Source organism: Thalassophryne amazonica, chromosome 22, assembly GCF_902500255.1.
Source record: "Thalassophryne amazonica chromosome 22, fThaAma1.1, whole genome shotgun sequence".
Taxonomy (NCBI): domain Eukaryota; kingdom Metazoa; phylum Chordata; class Actinopteri; order Batrachoidiformes; family Batrachoididae; genus Thalassophryne; species Thalassophryne amazonica.
In genome coordinates this window covers 3,170,844-3,188,212 of record NC_047124.1, presented here as the reverse complement: position 1 = coordinate 3,188,212, position 17,369 = coordinate 3,170,844, and the positions used below count along the sequence as shown (strand labels likewise).

General features: G+C 39.6%; 2 protein-coding genes across 2 annotated transcripts in view; one reads left to right on the top strand and one right to left on the bottom strand.

Moving 5' to 3' along the window:
* The window catches only part of echdc3 (enoyl CoA hydratase domain containing 3), a 38,020-nt gene extending 30,486 nt beyond the window's left edge, over window positions 1-7,534 (top strand). Inside the window, exon 7 of the mRNA XM_034163129.1 lies at window positions 7,347-7,534. The gene's annotated coding sequence lies outside the window, so the exon portion shown is untranslated. The remainder of the gene's footprint in view (window positions 1-7,346) is intronic.
* usp6nl (USP6 N-terminal like) overlaps window positions 1-17,369 on the bottom strand; it is a 44,537-nt gene that overhangs the window by 17,555 nt on the left and 9,613 nt on the right. Inside the window, exons 2-4 of the mRNA XM_034163126.1 lie at window positions 3,752-3,819; window positions 1,051-1,130; window positions 498-537 (exon numbers count right to left, since the gene is read on the bottom strand). Of these exons, the coding sequence (XP_034019017.1) occupies window positions 498-537; window positions 1,051-1,130; window positions 3,752-3,819 (188 nt within the window). The remainder of the gene's footprint in view (window positions 1-497; window positions 538-1,050; window positions 1,131-3,751; window positions 3,820-17,369) is intronic.

Sequence of the window (17,369 nt, the reverse complement as noted above, 5' to 3'; positions counted from 1 at the left end):
AACATCATTTCTCCTCCCGTCCACACCACGATACAACCACTGGAACCACTCGGCCTCCATCGTTCTTCTCTCCGTCATATCACTCAGCTCTCTCCCTTTTCCAGTCAAACTGCCAACATTCAAAGTCCAGACTCTCACTTCTACACCAACAACGTTCCTCCTCTCGTGCTGCCGCCGTCTCTTCTTCCGATTTGTGATCTGCATGCTTGGTTTGGCAAAATTTAAGCTGGATATTCTTCCTGATCCCTCGACTCATTTTGGACGGTGCTCATTGTGACCGACTCAAAAAACACAATCGTGTCTATTTTTACTCAAAAGCATCAGGATATTATAGAAAAAAGTTACCAGAATGATCTGCAGCAGAACCTGACAGTAAGAGCAACCTTCACTTTCTTAAAAGTTGCAATTACAATTTAAAGATTAAAGGCTTAAAGGAGGCCACATCCACTGCCACAGAGTGCTGAGCTACGGTTACTGACGCGTGGACGCCAACTCACCTTCTCCTCCACAGAGTCGTAGGATGGCAGCTCATTCTCACTGCCGAGGAGAGAAGAAAAGCAGACAAACGACGTCAGAAAACGTGATTAAAGATAAAAATGCGTCACATATTCTGCTGCTTCAAGTCAAATTAAGAAGGAAGAAGAAACATCTCGTTGTCCGACACAAACAGGAAACAGCAGAGGACATGAAATCCTCCAGTTTGTCTCAGCTTCACTTCAACAAAAAATTATTCCCACAAATTAAAAACAAAGTGCTAATTTTCCCGTTTGAACCCAGTTTTCTTTCTTCTCCCACCCATCTGTCTGGTTGTCCAGATGTTTGGCTTCGACCGCTGACGGTAGCTTAAACACAGAACACTGTGATTATGGTGAACCAGCAGCTTCCTGCGTCCGCGTGCTGGCGTTCATCTAAAACCACACACGCACTCATCAGCTTCACGGCTTCTCCTTTTCGCTCCTTTTCCTTCCCAGCGGAGCTTCTGTTCACACTCATCTTTGAAGGTCAATAATTTAACCACATCATGGTGCTGCCTGATGGGAGTGACCTTACTGGACGAATCCGAAGCGGTCGACGACTTTATAGAGGTGGAAGTTGGTGTCCTCCCATGGCTCCACGGTGGCCTCTTTCCCCTGGAACCAAGAAACCAGAAGAAAACATTGTGAGCAAGCGCAAAAAGAACGTTCTCCAAAACATTAACGGTATCTGTTCCAGACCCGATCCGGGTTTTGTGGATTATGTGATTACTGCATGTGACTTGTTGAACATCTGGAAACTTCATTTTCATATTTCTTGTCTTCGCACCTTCAACACAACAGCACCACCTCCAGACCATTAGGCTCTACAACTTTATAAATGTTGATTTATTTTCCCTCCTCTGGGCAATTCTTCACAGATTTCTTGGCTCTGCCTCTCTGGATTTGTCCAAAATTTAACAGACTCTCTTTTAGGGTTGGTCCAAAAATTCTGCCAGTTTCCATGAAAATTGGATGCAGTTAAATTCCTTGTTTTTTGTTTCTCAGCTCATGAGTGAATCCGACACAAAGACCTTTTCTGCACAGAAACACGCTGCTAAAACTAAAGATGTCTATCAGTTTATTATCATGATGCTTTTTGAAAACATTTTAAGTTTTTATCAGTAAAATACATCAATTTATAGTTCCAGTTCCACTGTGAGGTCACACTGAGCACTTACAGTGAGCTCTGGGGTCTCCTGAAATAAATTTTTTCATCAGTATTTTCAGGTATTTTAATAGATTAGATGATTTAGATTAATTACAAAACCATAAGCGATAGGTTTACTCATCAGCTGTTAGCGTGTAACGAAGGTTATGAACTGAAAGGAAGTGAACAGTAGCTCGTGTGATTGAGTGGCCAATTACACGGCAGCCACACGCCTCGGGGGCAGAGAATTATCTTTTGATTGGTTCATGATTACGGGCGAGGGTACGACGCCGATGCCCTTGAGAAACTGTGCCTGTGCAGACGTGTGAGTGTGAAAGTGTGCGTGCAGCTGGTAAGTGGTATGAAATCAACATCCAGACGTGCACCTGTGTCACCGTCTGACTGCAGGTCTCTGAAGAACAAGTCCGAGATAATGAAAATAAAATGAAGGAACCCAGAAGTGAGAGGAGGAACGACATCGGGAGAGATCATCAACGAGAGCGAGCGTGACGGCGATCTGAAGAAGGTTCCAGCACGACACCACGTGGAACATGAACATATGGATGTTTTGAGAGATGGAAATTCAATTTAATCAGCACATTTATGTATTAGTGAAAGAAGAGTTTATGGGTGGGTCAACCAGGGCAAAGGTCAATCTGTCAGTTCACACAGATCATCTAGGGACAAAAAGTTGTTTGCATAATTAACATGAATATTTCTCTGGGTTTCTGACTGCAGTGAACTATGTTCAAAACTCAGGCCGCTAACTAGCTACACTAGCTGGCTGACACTTACTGTATCCGCTTGAGCATCAGCCCACCCCCCTTTTAAATGAAAATTTCTTAACTGCCCACCCTGATTTAAATTGATTTTCATCATAAAAAAAAAAACAACAAAAAATTCATTTTCACGAGGCTTTTCTTGTTGCTTCCGCATCATACTCGTGATGACATCATCAGTGTGCGCTGGTCTTTCCTGAATGACGAAAATTTACCCAGTGATGAACAATAACACGGGAATTTTTTTTAATTCATTCATTATTTTACACACACACACACACACACACACACACGTCATTTTTTTTGTAAAATCAGTCAGTCGAATGATGATGACGCCAATTTGAGAACTTACAAGAGTTGTGCAAAGACGGAACAGATCTGGCACTAAACCAATGAGTTATCTGCAATGAAATCAGATATTTTATTGCGTTCCAATAAAAGTAATATTGGCCGCGTGCACGTGTGTCCACCCACCAGGCAGAACTTTGCACTGGGCATTCCGACACACGGATACGCTAATTTATAAAAACTGTTCTGCCAACATATAACCCGTAAGACAGTCTACATTTACCTGTAAGATAATATTAACTCACATTAACTTGTGGTTGGCAACCATGCTAGCTAAACCAGCCTTGTCGCTACAACAGCTTGGCAGGTATCTCAGCTCGTTAGCTTGTAGCAGACTTTAAAACAAAGTTGGTTGCAAGAAAATATGTTTTCATAGTAACATCAGGATGTTTCCCAAAAATGTAACTTGTGTACTTGTAACGTGATGAGAATTTGCAATGTTTTCCAATATACTGTTTCCAAAACTAAAGATGTGGTTTCAAACAGCACAGTTTAGCATTAGCACGTGTTCAACACTAGAGGGAGGAGCTGAGAATATGAGCGGCCTTGAATTCATCATTCATCGAGGTAACTGTGATGTGTGATGTTTATTCATAAATAATCTTACAAAGCATCTACTGCAGGTGCCTGAATTAAATATCAGTATCAACAGTCAGGACAGAGAGCGAGCGAGCGAGCGAGAGAGAGCGAGAGAGAGTGAGAGAGAGAGATAGACGTGTAAATGTCGTCTGTAATACAAACTCTGAATTTCTGCCTGTTCTGCAAAGACAGTATTTTTCATCTCCAAAAATGATCAGAAATGGAGCGCAGCGAGCGACACGGACTCCATTAAAGTCGTCCTGGCGGTGACAGTGATTTAGCTCTGACTGTCTTCATCAATGTTAATGAGGCAGCTTAATTAATCAGCCTGCCGGAGCCACGATCACTGATCAAAGAGTGACGTCCACTCAGTGCAACTGTACCTTGTCATATTTGGCGACGATCTCGGCTCGCTCAAGTTTCACCGCTGCATCCTGGTCAGTATCAGACGCTGCAAAGCAAAAACAGACAAAAGGTTCCAGTTCAAATTTTAACAGTCTGATGTGTCACCAAACCCAAACTTTAAGTGCGTCTGTGACGGCAGGTTTCAGACTCACGTCACCTGGAATCAAAGTGTCATGAATGTTGTTTCATCATCAGTGGGTCACCAGAAAATTAAATCCTCAAATATAACAATTTACCCCTCAACCTGAAATCCTAATTTTTCCCCCCATGAACAAAAACTACAGGCCTCTTTTTCAGATGATTTTTATTTTTTGTATTTGTACTGTTTTGCACATGACAATACAAAGGCAGTTGTTGATAATAACATAATAATATTAATAATTAATAATATTTTTGGCTCAGCGTTCCCAAAACATGTCCACATGGGGATCTGGAACAAGTTTTATATTGGACCTCTGGATGTGAAGATCATGTTGAAAATACTCTGCCTCAGTAATATTAAAGTAAAATCCTGACCGAATACAACTTGAGTTTCTTATAAATCACAGTAACCACCTAAATAATAGTAATAATAATAATAATAATTACAGTTTCTCTATTCAATAATTTCTAAAATTCTGTAGTTTCACCTCATACTGAAAAATGTTTACATAATATATAATAAATAAAAATGACTAAATACATCAGTGAAACAGCTCAATCACCACTTTTACAGCCAGTTTTCTTCACACAAGTCAGGAAATGAACACATGAACATTTCACATGTTACTGAGACTTTTGTGTGTCACGAAGCAACAAATCAGTGCAGGATTTTTTTTTCAACACTTTTACATGAATTCCTTCTGGTAAACAATAAGACCCTTGGGCTGCTTGTTTTCACTCTGTGTTGCTACAGCAGATCCAAGGTGGGCCTGCATGTTGATTTGGCACAAGTTTTACACCGGATGCCTTTCCTGATGCAACTCCACATTACATGGAGAAATGTGGCAGGGGTGGGGTTTGAACCTGCAACCTTCTGCAGTGAAACCAAGCCCACTAACCACTTGGCCACCACCGCTGCTACATGAATGCCTTTTTCCAATCGTTGGGATTTTAAATTGTTTATATGTTGGGATTTGTTTTTTTAATTTGTAAAATAAATTGTATTTATGACAAAATATTTGAATGCAAGGTTGAAAGATTTTGATAGAATTTATGGTTATGATTTAATGGTGAAATAACTAAAACACAACACACACACACTCTTCCTTCTCCAGCCGGCCGTGAGAAGGTATAAACATGGCGTATGCAGTTTGACAAAGCGAGGACACACGTTAGTGCGTGAGGTCGGGTTGTGTTTACGCTAAAACACGGCGTGCAACTCGTAGTAACAGAGACACTCAAATTAATCACAATCTCCCTCAAAAGAGGAAAAGCTGCCTGAGGAGATCCAACAGCCAAAAACAAATCCCTCACGTTGACCTGCTTCACTTCAGCAGCACTTCTAGAGGTTCGGATTCTACCGTAACAGAATAATGTCAGCAATGGTTGCAAAAAGTAAACGCACCATATTCCACAGTGTACTCGTATTCCACATCTAATCAAAGGAATATAATGACTTTATTCATTTGTGCAAAAACATTTACAGTTTCCTCTGAAAAAAGTAGCAGCTTTAATCTTTAATCTTCAAATTCACGACTGTAAAACAAACTCAAACACAAGTCCAGTTCCACAGCTGAACGTTACCAGGTTTTTTTTTTTTAATTCTTTTTAAGTTGTTATTTTTTCAGTTCTTTTTGCAGAAGTATTTGACACCAAATGTCCTCTGAGTTCCACAAGCAGAACAGCCAATGGAATTCCAAACGGTCACAAACAAACAATCACGTCTCTCATAGTCTGCAGCAAACAAACGCAGTCAGGAGGTTTCATCCCAGCAGGATTTGTGGTTTCCATGGTGAGAAATATGGTAGGAAAAGGATCCAGTCTGCTGCGGACGGAGCTTCAGCGTCACGTCTGGAGCCCATACAGTCATAATAATATTCCACAGCGGCCTGACTGAAGCCACACAGAGTGCAAACTGTGACATTTAGTGATCAAAATGAGCAAAACACAAACAAAAACTGAAATGTAACAAGATTTTAATAATCTAAAGGTAAGCTAATTGCTTCTGTTGTGATCGGAGTCATGACGTGTTATCAGTTATCAATCACGGTCACGGTCAGTGCTGCACCAGAGCAACTTTTAAAAACATATTTCACTCTCCTCTGCTTCACATATGCACACAGTCTGTTTCTGATACATGCTGCATGTGATATAGCTTCTTACCGGCCAACCAGGGACAGAGTCCCACATAATAAACCAGTTTATCTCCTTGTCCTGTCTGAGACATTACAGGTGCGTAACCCCCCCCCCCCCCCCCCCATAGAGTAAAGGTCCACTTTTTAAGTCATTTTCTCACATAATCATAATAATGCTAATAATAAATGTATTTTTAACAACTAAAATACGGTTCAAACAATATTACTCTGAGTATCCTAGTTTTACTACTGCAATCTGCACTAAATGGAATTGATAAGCCATACTAAGAAAATCTGCTTAAGTTTATGAATTTACATAAATCAATTAATAAACTTTTTTCATGCCTAGATTGCACCAGAGTAACCCAAATTTGTTTCAATATTTCTCTCTCACACACACACATGCACACTTTTTCTCATGCTCTAGATAACTCCCAGTCTGGAGTTTTACACCCAATGCCCCTTCTGATGCAACTCCAGATGTCCATGGAGGATCGGCATGGTGGGATTTGACCCCTGGACCTTCCTGGGAGACGAGTGAACTTACTGCTGTTCTATTTGAATTAGAAATCATATTTCCTGTCAGCAGAGTCAGAATGTTTGAAGCAAATCACCAGCTGTAGATTCAGGTCAGTGCCAAAATGTACTTCCGTTTCCCCAGAAACAACAGACATCTTTATGAAATTTAATAAAAAAAAAAAAATCCATTGTGTTTCTGCACGATCAGACTGGAGCCACCACATAACCTCTGTTCTCGTCTGTGGCAGATTTAAATTAACAGCTTTAAGTCAATAGTGTTGAGATAACTCTGCAAAAAAAAACAAAAACAAAAAAAAAACCCTCAATCTTACAAGCATATTTTTCTGAAATAGAGCACATTCAAATTCACTGTAGATTCTGTAGAAATCTTGTAATTAGCCAGGAAGAATTATTTTGAGCTTTATTTTACAAATAAGAGCAGCTTCAAAATGATTATTATGAGACAAAATAAGCTTGTTTCATCTCAGATACGACTCAAAAGGAGACGTTTCAAAGATGTTTTCACTCAAGATTTTCAGGAAGCATCATCCAAAAACAAGGTCTCGAGTCTCACTAAAATTTTACTTGTCAGGTGATTGTGTTTTATATTAAGTGTAAATGGACATTTTGAAGAGAAATAAGAAAAATGTAGTTGGTAAGATTTAGTTTTTGCAGTGAGGTCACAGGTCATCAGCACCTTAGTCCAGAATTCACTGGATTTAAAAGTGTTAAACATCGTTTTAACATCTCCTTTCATCCTGTTTTTGCTTCGTTATAGGTCAGACCCCCCAGTCGACGTGACCTTTTGCATCCTTGCCCCCGAGCTGCCGGTTCGTCTCCGGTGGTGAGAGTGATGTCGACTTTGACCAACTTCCATGTCACACTGGAATTAAAATGCCTCTCTGTCCCCCGGTTTGTCCATCACTGCTGCTCCTCGCCGTGCTGCATTCAGGCGACGTGGGATTTTAAATCAGCATTACTGGTTTAAAGACGAATCTGAATCTATGATGTGGTGACTGCTCAGAAACATGCTCGGCGTTCCTTTTGTCTGTTTAAAATCCAGCGTCAGTTGTGATGTCAGTTTTTCATCCGTCTTGTTTGTTAACTCCAACGTGAAACCTGTTGTTGCAGATTCCAAACTGTTGATGTCGAACTAATCTCCAAAACCACAGACATAAACATTCCTGTTTGTAAACAATAAATCAGACGCCCTTTTGCTAAAAGCAATAAATTTATTTGCAGTATTTTTTAACATTTTTTTTTTTACAAATTCTGATTGGCCAAAGGCATAAAACAAAATTAAAATTTTGATAAATGTATTTTTCTGCAATAATTCTTAAGTTTTTCATGATTATTATTAGGGATGGGTATCGATAAGATTTTATCAATATCGATGCCATTATCAATTCCGCTTATCGATCTGATTCCTTATCGATTCCCTTATCAATACCTCTTGTGAATTTTCTGTGTACTAAAAGTAGGCTTTACAGGTTTTCTATGTCAACAACATTTTAAATTGGTCACTGGATCCTTGGACATAAATGGACTGTAGTTTTTGTCAGAAACATTTCCTTTCAGACATTTTGGCATGAATGTCTCTCCGTATCTCTGAGCTGAGCTCAGCCGGCTGCTGCACGTCAGCGCAGGATGTCTCATTTTGGGAGGAAAAAAAAGTTTCGATTGATTGCAGTTTGTTTGTTTTACAACATTTGGAAAGAGGTGTCATTTGATTTAAATGGCGTTTCGCTTTGAAGTTATTAATTCTGACTGGATTCTATCGTTCTAACTTGACTCGGCAGAGAGCCGCGCAGCGTTTGGAGCTGTGTGAACAGAACAGAGGACGATTCTCGTTTCTTTCTCCCAACAAGACAGAAGTCCCAGTTAGTGACTTTAATCCTCACAAAAGTGACTCACGATTGACATATTCAGGGATGAAAGTGGTGAAAAACAAAAAAGCTGTAACCCAAAATTACCCCCCAACACCACCTGCAGGAAAATGTTTGAATTCTGGAAGCTCTGAAATGCAATCTGGGACTATTCCAGACGATAAACTGGAGTGAGTGCAGCATCCATTTAGTGTGGAAAAAAGTATTCTGCTCTTACTAGGATGCAGCAGTTTTCTAGTTTGGCAGATAGTTCTGGAGGAAATCACTGAAGAAATTAAACTGAAAATATGGTTGGACCGAAACAAACTGTCATTAAACTTAAATAAAACAGGGATGAAGTGGAGGTGTAAGAGTCACTAGGTGTTCACAGGAAACACTTATTTCTATATGTATTTATTTATTTTCATTGTTAGCTGGTTTTGTCTTTTCTGTTGTGTTTTGTTTCATCAGGTTATTTTTGTCTCTTTCTCTAAAATTGTATTGTAGCATTACTAGTTATTATGAGTTATTATTACTAGTATTAATATATGAATTATAAAAAATTACAATTTGTAACATTTGACTCTTTTACGACAACGAACGCTGAGCCATTAATTATTATACAGAAAACAAATGCACACAAACGTGCTGAGATGTGAACAACTTAATGCTAACTTTAACATTGAAAATGCCATAGACATGCTAACATGTTAGCATTGGTCCCGTTTTTAAGTTATAAAATACATCTATCAGCTGTTTAAGAAGACCATAACAGGTTGGTTTAACATAGAAAAGGTAAATATTACTCACAGACATATTAAGATAAAGCGAAATAAAACACATCAATGAACCAGCAGATCAAAGCACTGCTTCGATCTGCTAATCATTGCTTTGACTGGTTCAAAGTTCAAAGCAAAGCCGCGCTGCAGAAAAGTTGATTACAGACCCGCTGCAGGGTAGTAATCAATGTAGAGAAATGATCATTTTCCTGACAAACACCTCCAAAAAACAACGGCCACTCTGAAGGACCGATAAGGGAATCGTTAAGCAAAAAGGTTATCAATGCTGGTGGATCGAATAATTTCTTAACGATACCCGAAAAGAACTGGTTCCCGATACTCAACCCTAATTATTATTCATCATTTCCAAATAGGGTCTGAAATTAGAATTTCTGTTACTGGTTCTCGTTTTTCATTAATATGTCCATCATCAGTGTGATAAACTTGTTCCCAGGCTGACCACAGTTGTGATTTGAAATCCATGTTCGTTTTCCAGGATTTTCCAGTCTCGGGAGTCTGGAAAAGGGCAGAATAACTTGCTCCATGCTGCTGAGTTTCATTACAAAACATAATTACAGGAAAAGTATGTATTTAGTGGGAATGCCTGAATAATTGGGGAAAAGCTGCTCCATGTTCACTCCACCTCATCACACTGATCAAGTGAAATTTGGGAAATAAGTGTTTTTGTTGTCGTGAAGTTTTGTCTCATCCTGTCACCATGACGACGACTACGTCCCTGCTTGTTGTGTGTTCCACACCCCTCAGGTTCACACACAGGCGGGCAATTAGATCCAACGTCACATTGTAAACCTCGGGTTTGGATTGTGAGCACTGCTCCACATGGGCTGATGGGAAAATTAGATCTGCCTTTTCTTCCGCCGTTTCCACAGGCGGCGTGGTCATGTGACAGGAAGCTGTATTTATTTTGGTCCTCATTATCTTTGATGTTAAAGACCGTGCTGACGATGATGACCATAATCACAGCGTTTACCCCGCAAACTCCTCCCCCTACAATCTTCACCCAACAGGACGCTGTCAGAGGAGGAGGAGGGGGAGGAGTCCTAATCACAATAACAATGGGAACAACACCGGCTGATTGCTGAAGTAATTTCCTGCCTCAATTAGCTCCTCTGTCACGTCTCCTCAGCAAAACCCAACCAAAAAGGTCAGAGGTCAAATCAAACTAACATTTGTGCTTTTATTAGTTTTATATCACTGAAGAATTTTATATTTGGGGGTTTTAGAGGAAAACTCAACTGATACATAATAAATTACAACTTTCATACAACAGATTCTTTTAATCTGTTCAAAAGGAGCATTTTGAAATTTTAGCACAATTTTAACAAACTTCTTTTTTATGGGAAATGTGGACGTGGCGCCATGACAACACTTTAATCTCCTGATCCACATCACAACACCTGGGAGCCGATTTAATCATGTTTCAATTTGATATTATGATACACAGAGCATCCAGAAAGTTTTCACAGCACTTCACTTTAACACATTTTGTTATGTTACAGCCTTATTCCAAAATGGAGTAAATTCACATTTTCCCCTCAGAATTCTACACAAAACACCACATAATGACAACATGAAAAAAGGTTGTTTTTTTTATTATTATTATTGCAAATTTATTAAAAGTTAAAAAACTAAAGTCACATGTTTTGGCAGCGATTACAGCCTCAAGTCTTCTTTAATATGATGTCACAAGCTTGGTGCACCTATCTTTGGGCAGTTTGGTCCATTCCTCTTTGCAGCACCTCTCAAGCTCCCTCAGGTTGGATGGGGAGCGTTGGTGCACAGCCATTTTTAGATCTCTCCAGAGATGTTTACAAAAATCTAGAAAAAAAAAAAACCTTTTCATGTTGTCATTATGGGGTATTATGTGTAGAATTTTAAAAGGGAAAAATGAATTTCATCCATTTTGGAATAAGGCTGTAACATAGCAAAATGTGGAAAAAGTGCCGTAAATACTTTCTGGAGGCGCTGTATCGTCATTTTTATTGACTTTTACTAACATCACACCATAGTAATTAGACACTTCTGGAGATTATATAGGGTGTCCCAAAAAATATACAACATTTAAAACACTCGGTTTAACCCTTAAATGCTATAAACTCAATCACTTGTGTTTCTTTTTACTTGCAGAGACCCTGAAGTTTATATTGATGCCAAGTAAGACTCAGGAAAATGCCAAGATTAACCAAACTACAGCGAACAAAAACTATTGAGTTTTGGCACCAGACCAAGAGTGTCAAACAGGTGCAGCGACTTTATGCTAGACTGATACAATGCAGGGCCAATATTGACATTGGTATGAAAAACTTCAACCTTTCAGCTTTCTATCCAGCCATAAATTTATTTCCTAGACATATGCTTTGACCATTTTCTTTGCTGATAAAATGTTGCATATTTTTTTGGGACACCCTATATATAGTAAACCATAATTTACAAAAACTAATTTATTGAACAATTTCTTTCATAAACCAAAGAAACATTTCTTGCTAATGAATCACAGCACAGAATAATAAATAGATTACTTTTCAAAGTTAGCCTGTTGATTCAGATTCTGTACTGAAAAATATAAATTAAAAGGAATTTTCTATGATCCGCCTTAAACCAAAAATATTACCGACCTATAACAAGGCCTTTTTTTTTCTTCACCAAGTTTTGTGAAATTCCTCCTAATAATGTGAGAAGTTTTGATTTCAGAATGCAGGAACCCACTCATGAAACTGAGGGCATCTGGACAGACAGGCCCAAACCGCCAAGACGTTATCCCCCTTTGGGCCTTCAGCCAGTGGGGGATAAAAACACACCGGTGAGAAGAGGTGATGGTCTAGTGCAGCGGTGGGCAGCGAGGGACGAGACACTGCAGGTTTTCCTTACTACCAATCACCTCAGCAGGTGGGTTGTTGATGAGGTTCTCCTCTGAGCAGAAACACCTGATCATTAATGAAATCATTAATGATCGGTAGTAAGGAAAACCTGTAGTGTTTCGGCCCTTCATGGCACATGGTTCAAATCCCAGCCTGACTTGAAAATCACTAAGGGCCCTTGGGCAAGGTCCTTAATCCCCTAGTTGCTCCTGGTGTGTAGTGAGCGCCTTGTACGGCAGCACCCCGACATCAGGGTGAATGTGAGGCATTACTGTAAAGCGCTTTGAGCATCTGATGCAGATGGAAAAGCGCGATATAAATGCAGTCCATTTACCGAATGATGTCACACACTAAACAGGCGGCAGCGCACCACACTGTTACTACTGCACTCCAAAATAATCACCCATCACTCAGTCTACATTTCAAACCTGATTTCATCTGATCCAAACCATGTGACCACCAGATGACACACCGCGACAACCAAGACCCAGACTCTGACCATCAGGCCGCCTCTATCGGCAACAAATTATTAACCTGCACCGTGTGAACTCTGCACCGCCTTTACAGCTCATTTCATTCAGAGTTGAACCTGCAGCAATTATCATCAAACTGTTTATATACACAACTACAAGACACAGTAAACGCTAACGATGGCATGACTGTGACCGCAGACACACATGCAGAGTGAACCTGTGATCATCTGTGTACCCACGGGCGTGTTGGTCTTAAAATGAGGCGCAGTCAGGAGCATCACTGTCGTGGTGCAGCAGAAAGTGACTGAAGCTGACTGCAGAGTTTTTCTGCTGTTTATGTGGAACAGTATTTACATACAGTTTACATGAGCAGGTTCACACGGGGCTACACATTAGCAAACCAAACTACAATGAAACAACATCCGAAAAGAACAGGATCAGGTGGACCAAGATGGAGGATCTGTTGCAGAAATGAAGTATTCAACTGCTTCACTTCAGGGAGCTTTGGTGGTGACTTGCATAAATAATGTTAATGTGCTCACACGCTTTGTGCACAGCAGATCTAAATCAAATCAATTTCATTTATATAGCACCAAATCACAACAAACAGTTGCCCCAAGGCGCTTCATATTGTAAGGCAAAGGCCATACAATAATTACAGAAAAACCCCAACGGTCAAAACGACCCCCTGTGAGCAAGCACTTGGCGACAGTGGGAAGGAAAAACTCCCTTTTAACAGAAAGAAACCTCCAGCAGAACCAAGCTCAGGGAGGGGCAGTCTTCTGCTGGGACTGGTTGGGGCTGAGGGGAGAGAACCAGGAAAAAGACATGCTGTGGAGGGGAGCAGAGATCAATCACTAATGATCAAATGCAGAGTGGTGCATACAGAGCAAAAAGAGAAAGAAACACTCAGTGCATCATGGGAACCCCCCAGCAGTCTAAGTCTATAGCAGCATAACTAAGGGATGGTTCAGGGTCACCTGATCCAGCCCTAACTATAAGCTTTAGCAAAAAGGAAAGCTTTAAGCCTAATCTTAAAAGTAGAGAGGGTGTCTGTCTCCCTGATCCGAATTGAGAGCTGGTTCCAGAGGAGAGGAGCCTGAAAGCTGAAGGCTCTGCCTCCCATTCTACTCTTACAAACCCTAGGAACTACAAGTAAGCCTGCAGTCTGAGAGCGAAGCGCTCTATTGGGGGTGATATGGTACTACGAGGTCCCTAAGATAAGATGGGACCTGATTATTCAAAACCTTATAAGTAAGAAGAAGAATTTTAAATTCTATTCTAGAATTAACAGGAAGCCAATGAAGAGAGGCCAATATGGGTGAGATATGCTCTCTCCTTCTAGTCCCCGTCAGTACTCTAGCTGCAGCATTTTGAATTAACTGAAGGCTTTTCAGGGAACTTTTAGGACAACCTGATAATAATGAATTACAATAGTCCAGCCTAGAGGAAATAAATGCATGAATTAGTTTTTCAGCATCACTCTGAGACAAGATCTTTCTAATTTTAGAGATATTGCGCAAATGCAAAAAAGCAGTCTTACATATTTGTTTAATATGCGCATTGAATGACATATCCTGATCAAAAATGACTCCAAGATTTCTCACAGTATTACTAGAGGTCAGGGTAATGCCATCCAGAGTAAGGATCTGGTTAGACACCATGTTTCTAAGATTTGTGGGGCCAAGTACAATAACTTCAGTTTTATCTGAGTTTAAAAGCAGGAAATTAGAGGTCATCCATGTCTTTATGTCTGTAAGACAGTCCTGCAGTTTAGCTAATTGGTGTGTGTCCTCTGGCTTCATGGATAGATAAAGCTGGGTATCATCTGCGTAACAATGAAAATTTAAGCAATGCTGTCTAATAATACTGCCTAAGGGAAACATGTATAAAGTGAATAAAATTGGTCCTAGCACAGAACCTTGTGGAACTCCATAATTAACCTTAGTCTGTGAAGAAGATTCCCCATTTACATGAACAAATTGTAATCTATTAGATAAATATGATTCAAACCACCGCAGCGCAGTGCCTTTAATACCTATGGCATGCTCTAATCTCTGTAATAAAATTTTATGGTCAACAGTATCAAAAGCAGCACTGAGGTCTAACAGAACAAGCACAGAGATGAGTCCACTGTCTGAGGCCATAAGATCATTTGTAACCTTCACTAATGCTGTTTCTGTACTATGATGAATTCTAAACCCTGACTGAAACTCTTCAAATAGACCATTCCTCTGCAGATGATCAGTTAGCTGTTTTACAACTACCCTTTCAAGAATTTTTGAGAGAAAAGGAAGGTTGGAGATTGGCCTATAATTAGCTAAGATAGCTGGGTCAAGTGATGGCTTTTTAAATAATGGTTTAATTACTGCCACCTTAAAAGCCTGTGGTACATAGCCAACTAATAAAGACAGATTGATCATATTTTAGATCGAAGCATTAATTAATGGTAGGGCTTCCTTGAGCAGCCTGGTAGGAATGGGGTCTAATAGACATGTTGATGGTTTGGAGGAAGTAACTAATGAAAATAACTCAGAACAATCGGAGAGAAAGAGTCTAACCAAATACCGGCATCACTGAAAGCAGCCAAAGAGAACGATATGTCTTTGGGATGGTTATGAGTAATTTTTTCTCTAATAGTTACAATTTTATTAGCAAAGAAAGTCATGAAGTCATTACTAGTTAAAGTTAAAAGAATACTCGGCTCAATAGAGTTCTGACTCTTTGTCAGCCTGACTACAGTGCTGAAAAGAAACCTGGGGTTGTTCTTATTTTCTTCAATTAGTGATGAGTAGTAAGATGTCCTAGCTTTACTGAGGGCTTTTTTTATAGAGCAACAGACTCTTTTTCCAGGCTAAGTGAAGATCTTCTAAATTAGTGAGACGCCATTTCCTCTCCAACTTACGGGTTATCTGCTTTAAGATGCGAGTTTGTGAGTTATACCACGGAGTCAGGCACTTCTGATTTAAGGCTCTCTTTTTCAGAGGAGCTACAGCATCCAAAGTTGTCCTCAATGAGGATATAAAACTATTGATGAGATAATCTATCTCACTCACAGAGTTTAGGTAGCTACTCTGCCCTGTGTTGGTATATGGCATTGGAGAACATAAAGAAGGAATCATATCCTTCCATCTAGAAAACATCTCCCTTGAGTCCTTCACCTAAATACTGATACACCAATTTCAGTCACAGCAGACTCTTCAGGATAATGACACAGGACCATATGACTGGGAAGCTCATACCAACACACACCCAATGATTAATAAAGAGACTAAATATGATCCTGTTAACAACCTGCGTCGCACTCAGATTACACACTGTGAAAATAGCAAAGTGAAATTTTACAGCGTTTTGAATTCAATAAAATATGCTAACACTGAACAGCTGGGCCAATCCAACAATCCTTAAAAGCCAGAAGGTTTAATTTAATGTCATCATGAACATAATCAACCATGAGAGCCTGAAAAATCCTAAAAATACCTAAAGTCAGTCTGTGGAGAAGAAGTAAAATTTTGGTTTTCTGACAGGTATTCACATGCAGACGACCAGCGTTATACATAAGTCTGATTTTTCTTTAGATCGTTATGTACACTTCCGTTTTTTACTCTTTATTTTTTATCTGGATATGATGTAAAAACAGCTGCATTTATTACATTTTTAAAATATTAAATTAATCATGATTTAATCATAAAGGTCATTCTTTACATGGTTATTTTAAGCAGGAGGAACAAATCCAGACTTTTGTGACGTCGGTTTCACTCTGTGTTTGTGCATCAAACCATGAACCGTGATTCATGTGTCATACGAAAACTCATCACCATGCACTGTGAGGAGTCTGGACCTGCCATTGGCTGGTTGATGGGTGACATCATTCCGCTTGTGTTACAAATCAGTGTTACTTCTTGTACAAAGGTGCCACATGTGGCACTTCAACATGAACTTCAAGACACAGTGTTCAGACATTATTCCAATATTTCAGACTTCAGCACAGCTTCAGGAACAACCTGGTTTAGCAGATTTATACAATCTGCTACAACAGCAGGTGTGATTTGACCTCTGATGCTAAATCAAAAGTCACAAAACCACCAAAACAATTTGGTTTTGTTCCCTGGGAATCATCAATATCTTCATCAAAATTCATAGAAATCAACCTGACAGTCGCCATGATTTCAGTATTCAAACCAGTGGTCATTAAAACCCAGTTACTGCACTTTCTAGAGTATAACTCTTGTTTTTTTAAACTTATTTAGAAGGTCCTGCTACTTATACTCTGGTGCGACTTAATAAAAAGTGGACTACAACAATGCATAAAAACATCCCAAAGTAAAGAGCTGATAACACAGAATAAAGTTGCTACATACTCGTCTAGATTTTGGACGATTAATATCAAGGTACAGCTTTGGATTCTGGGAAACCAGGCTATAGAGATTTGATAAACAATTTTCTGATAATTTACTGACAAAATGCTTCTTTGATTAATCGTACAATCAATTAACAAAAAAAAAAAAAAACCTTGAAATTTTTCAGTCAAAAAAAGGTGAATCAAACTTATTTCAGGTTGATTTTTTAATGAAAAACCAGTGAGGGAAGTCGAAGAATGATGTCACCAAACTGTCAGACTCAAGCAACACAAAAGATAAAAACTTCAGCACCGTCACGCTTCATCTTTTACCTCTTTTCAAGCCATCCAATGGAACCTCCGAGTGAGACCGTGTCTTAGTCCGCATTGGGCCCAGTTCAGTCTGTTCAGACACCCCAACCACAACTACCTCATCCCGCCATCGACCCCCACGCACCGCTGCATA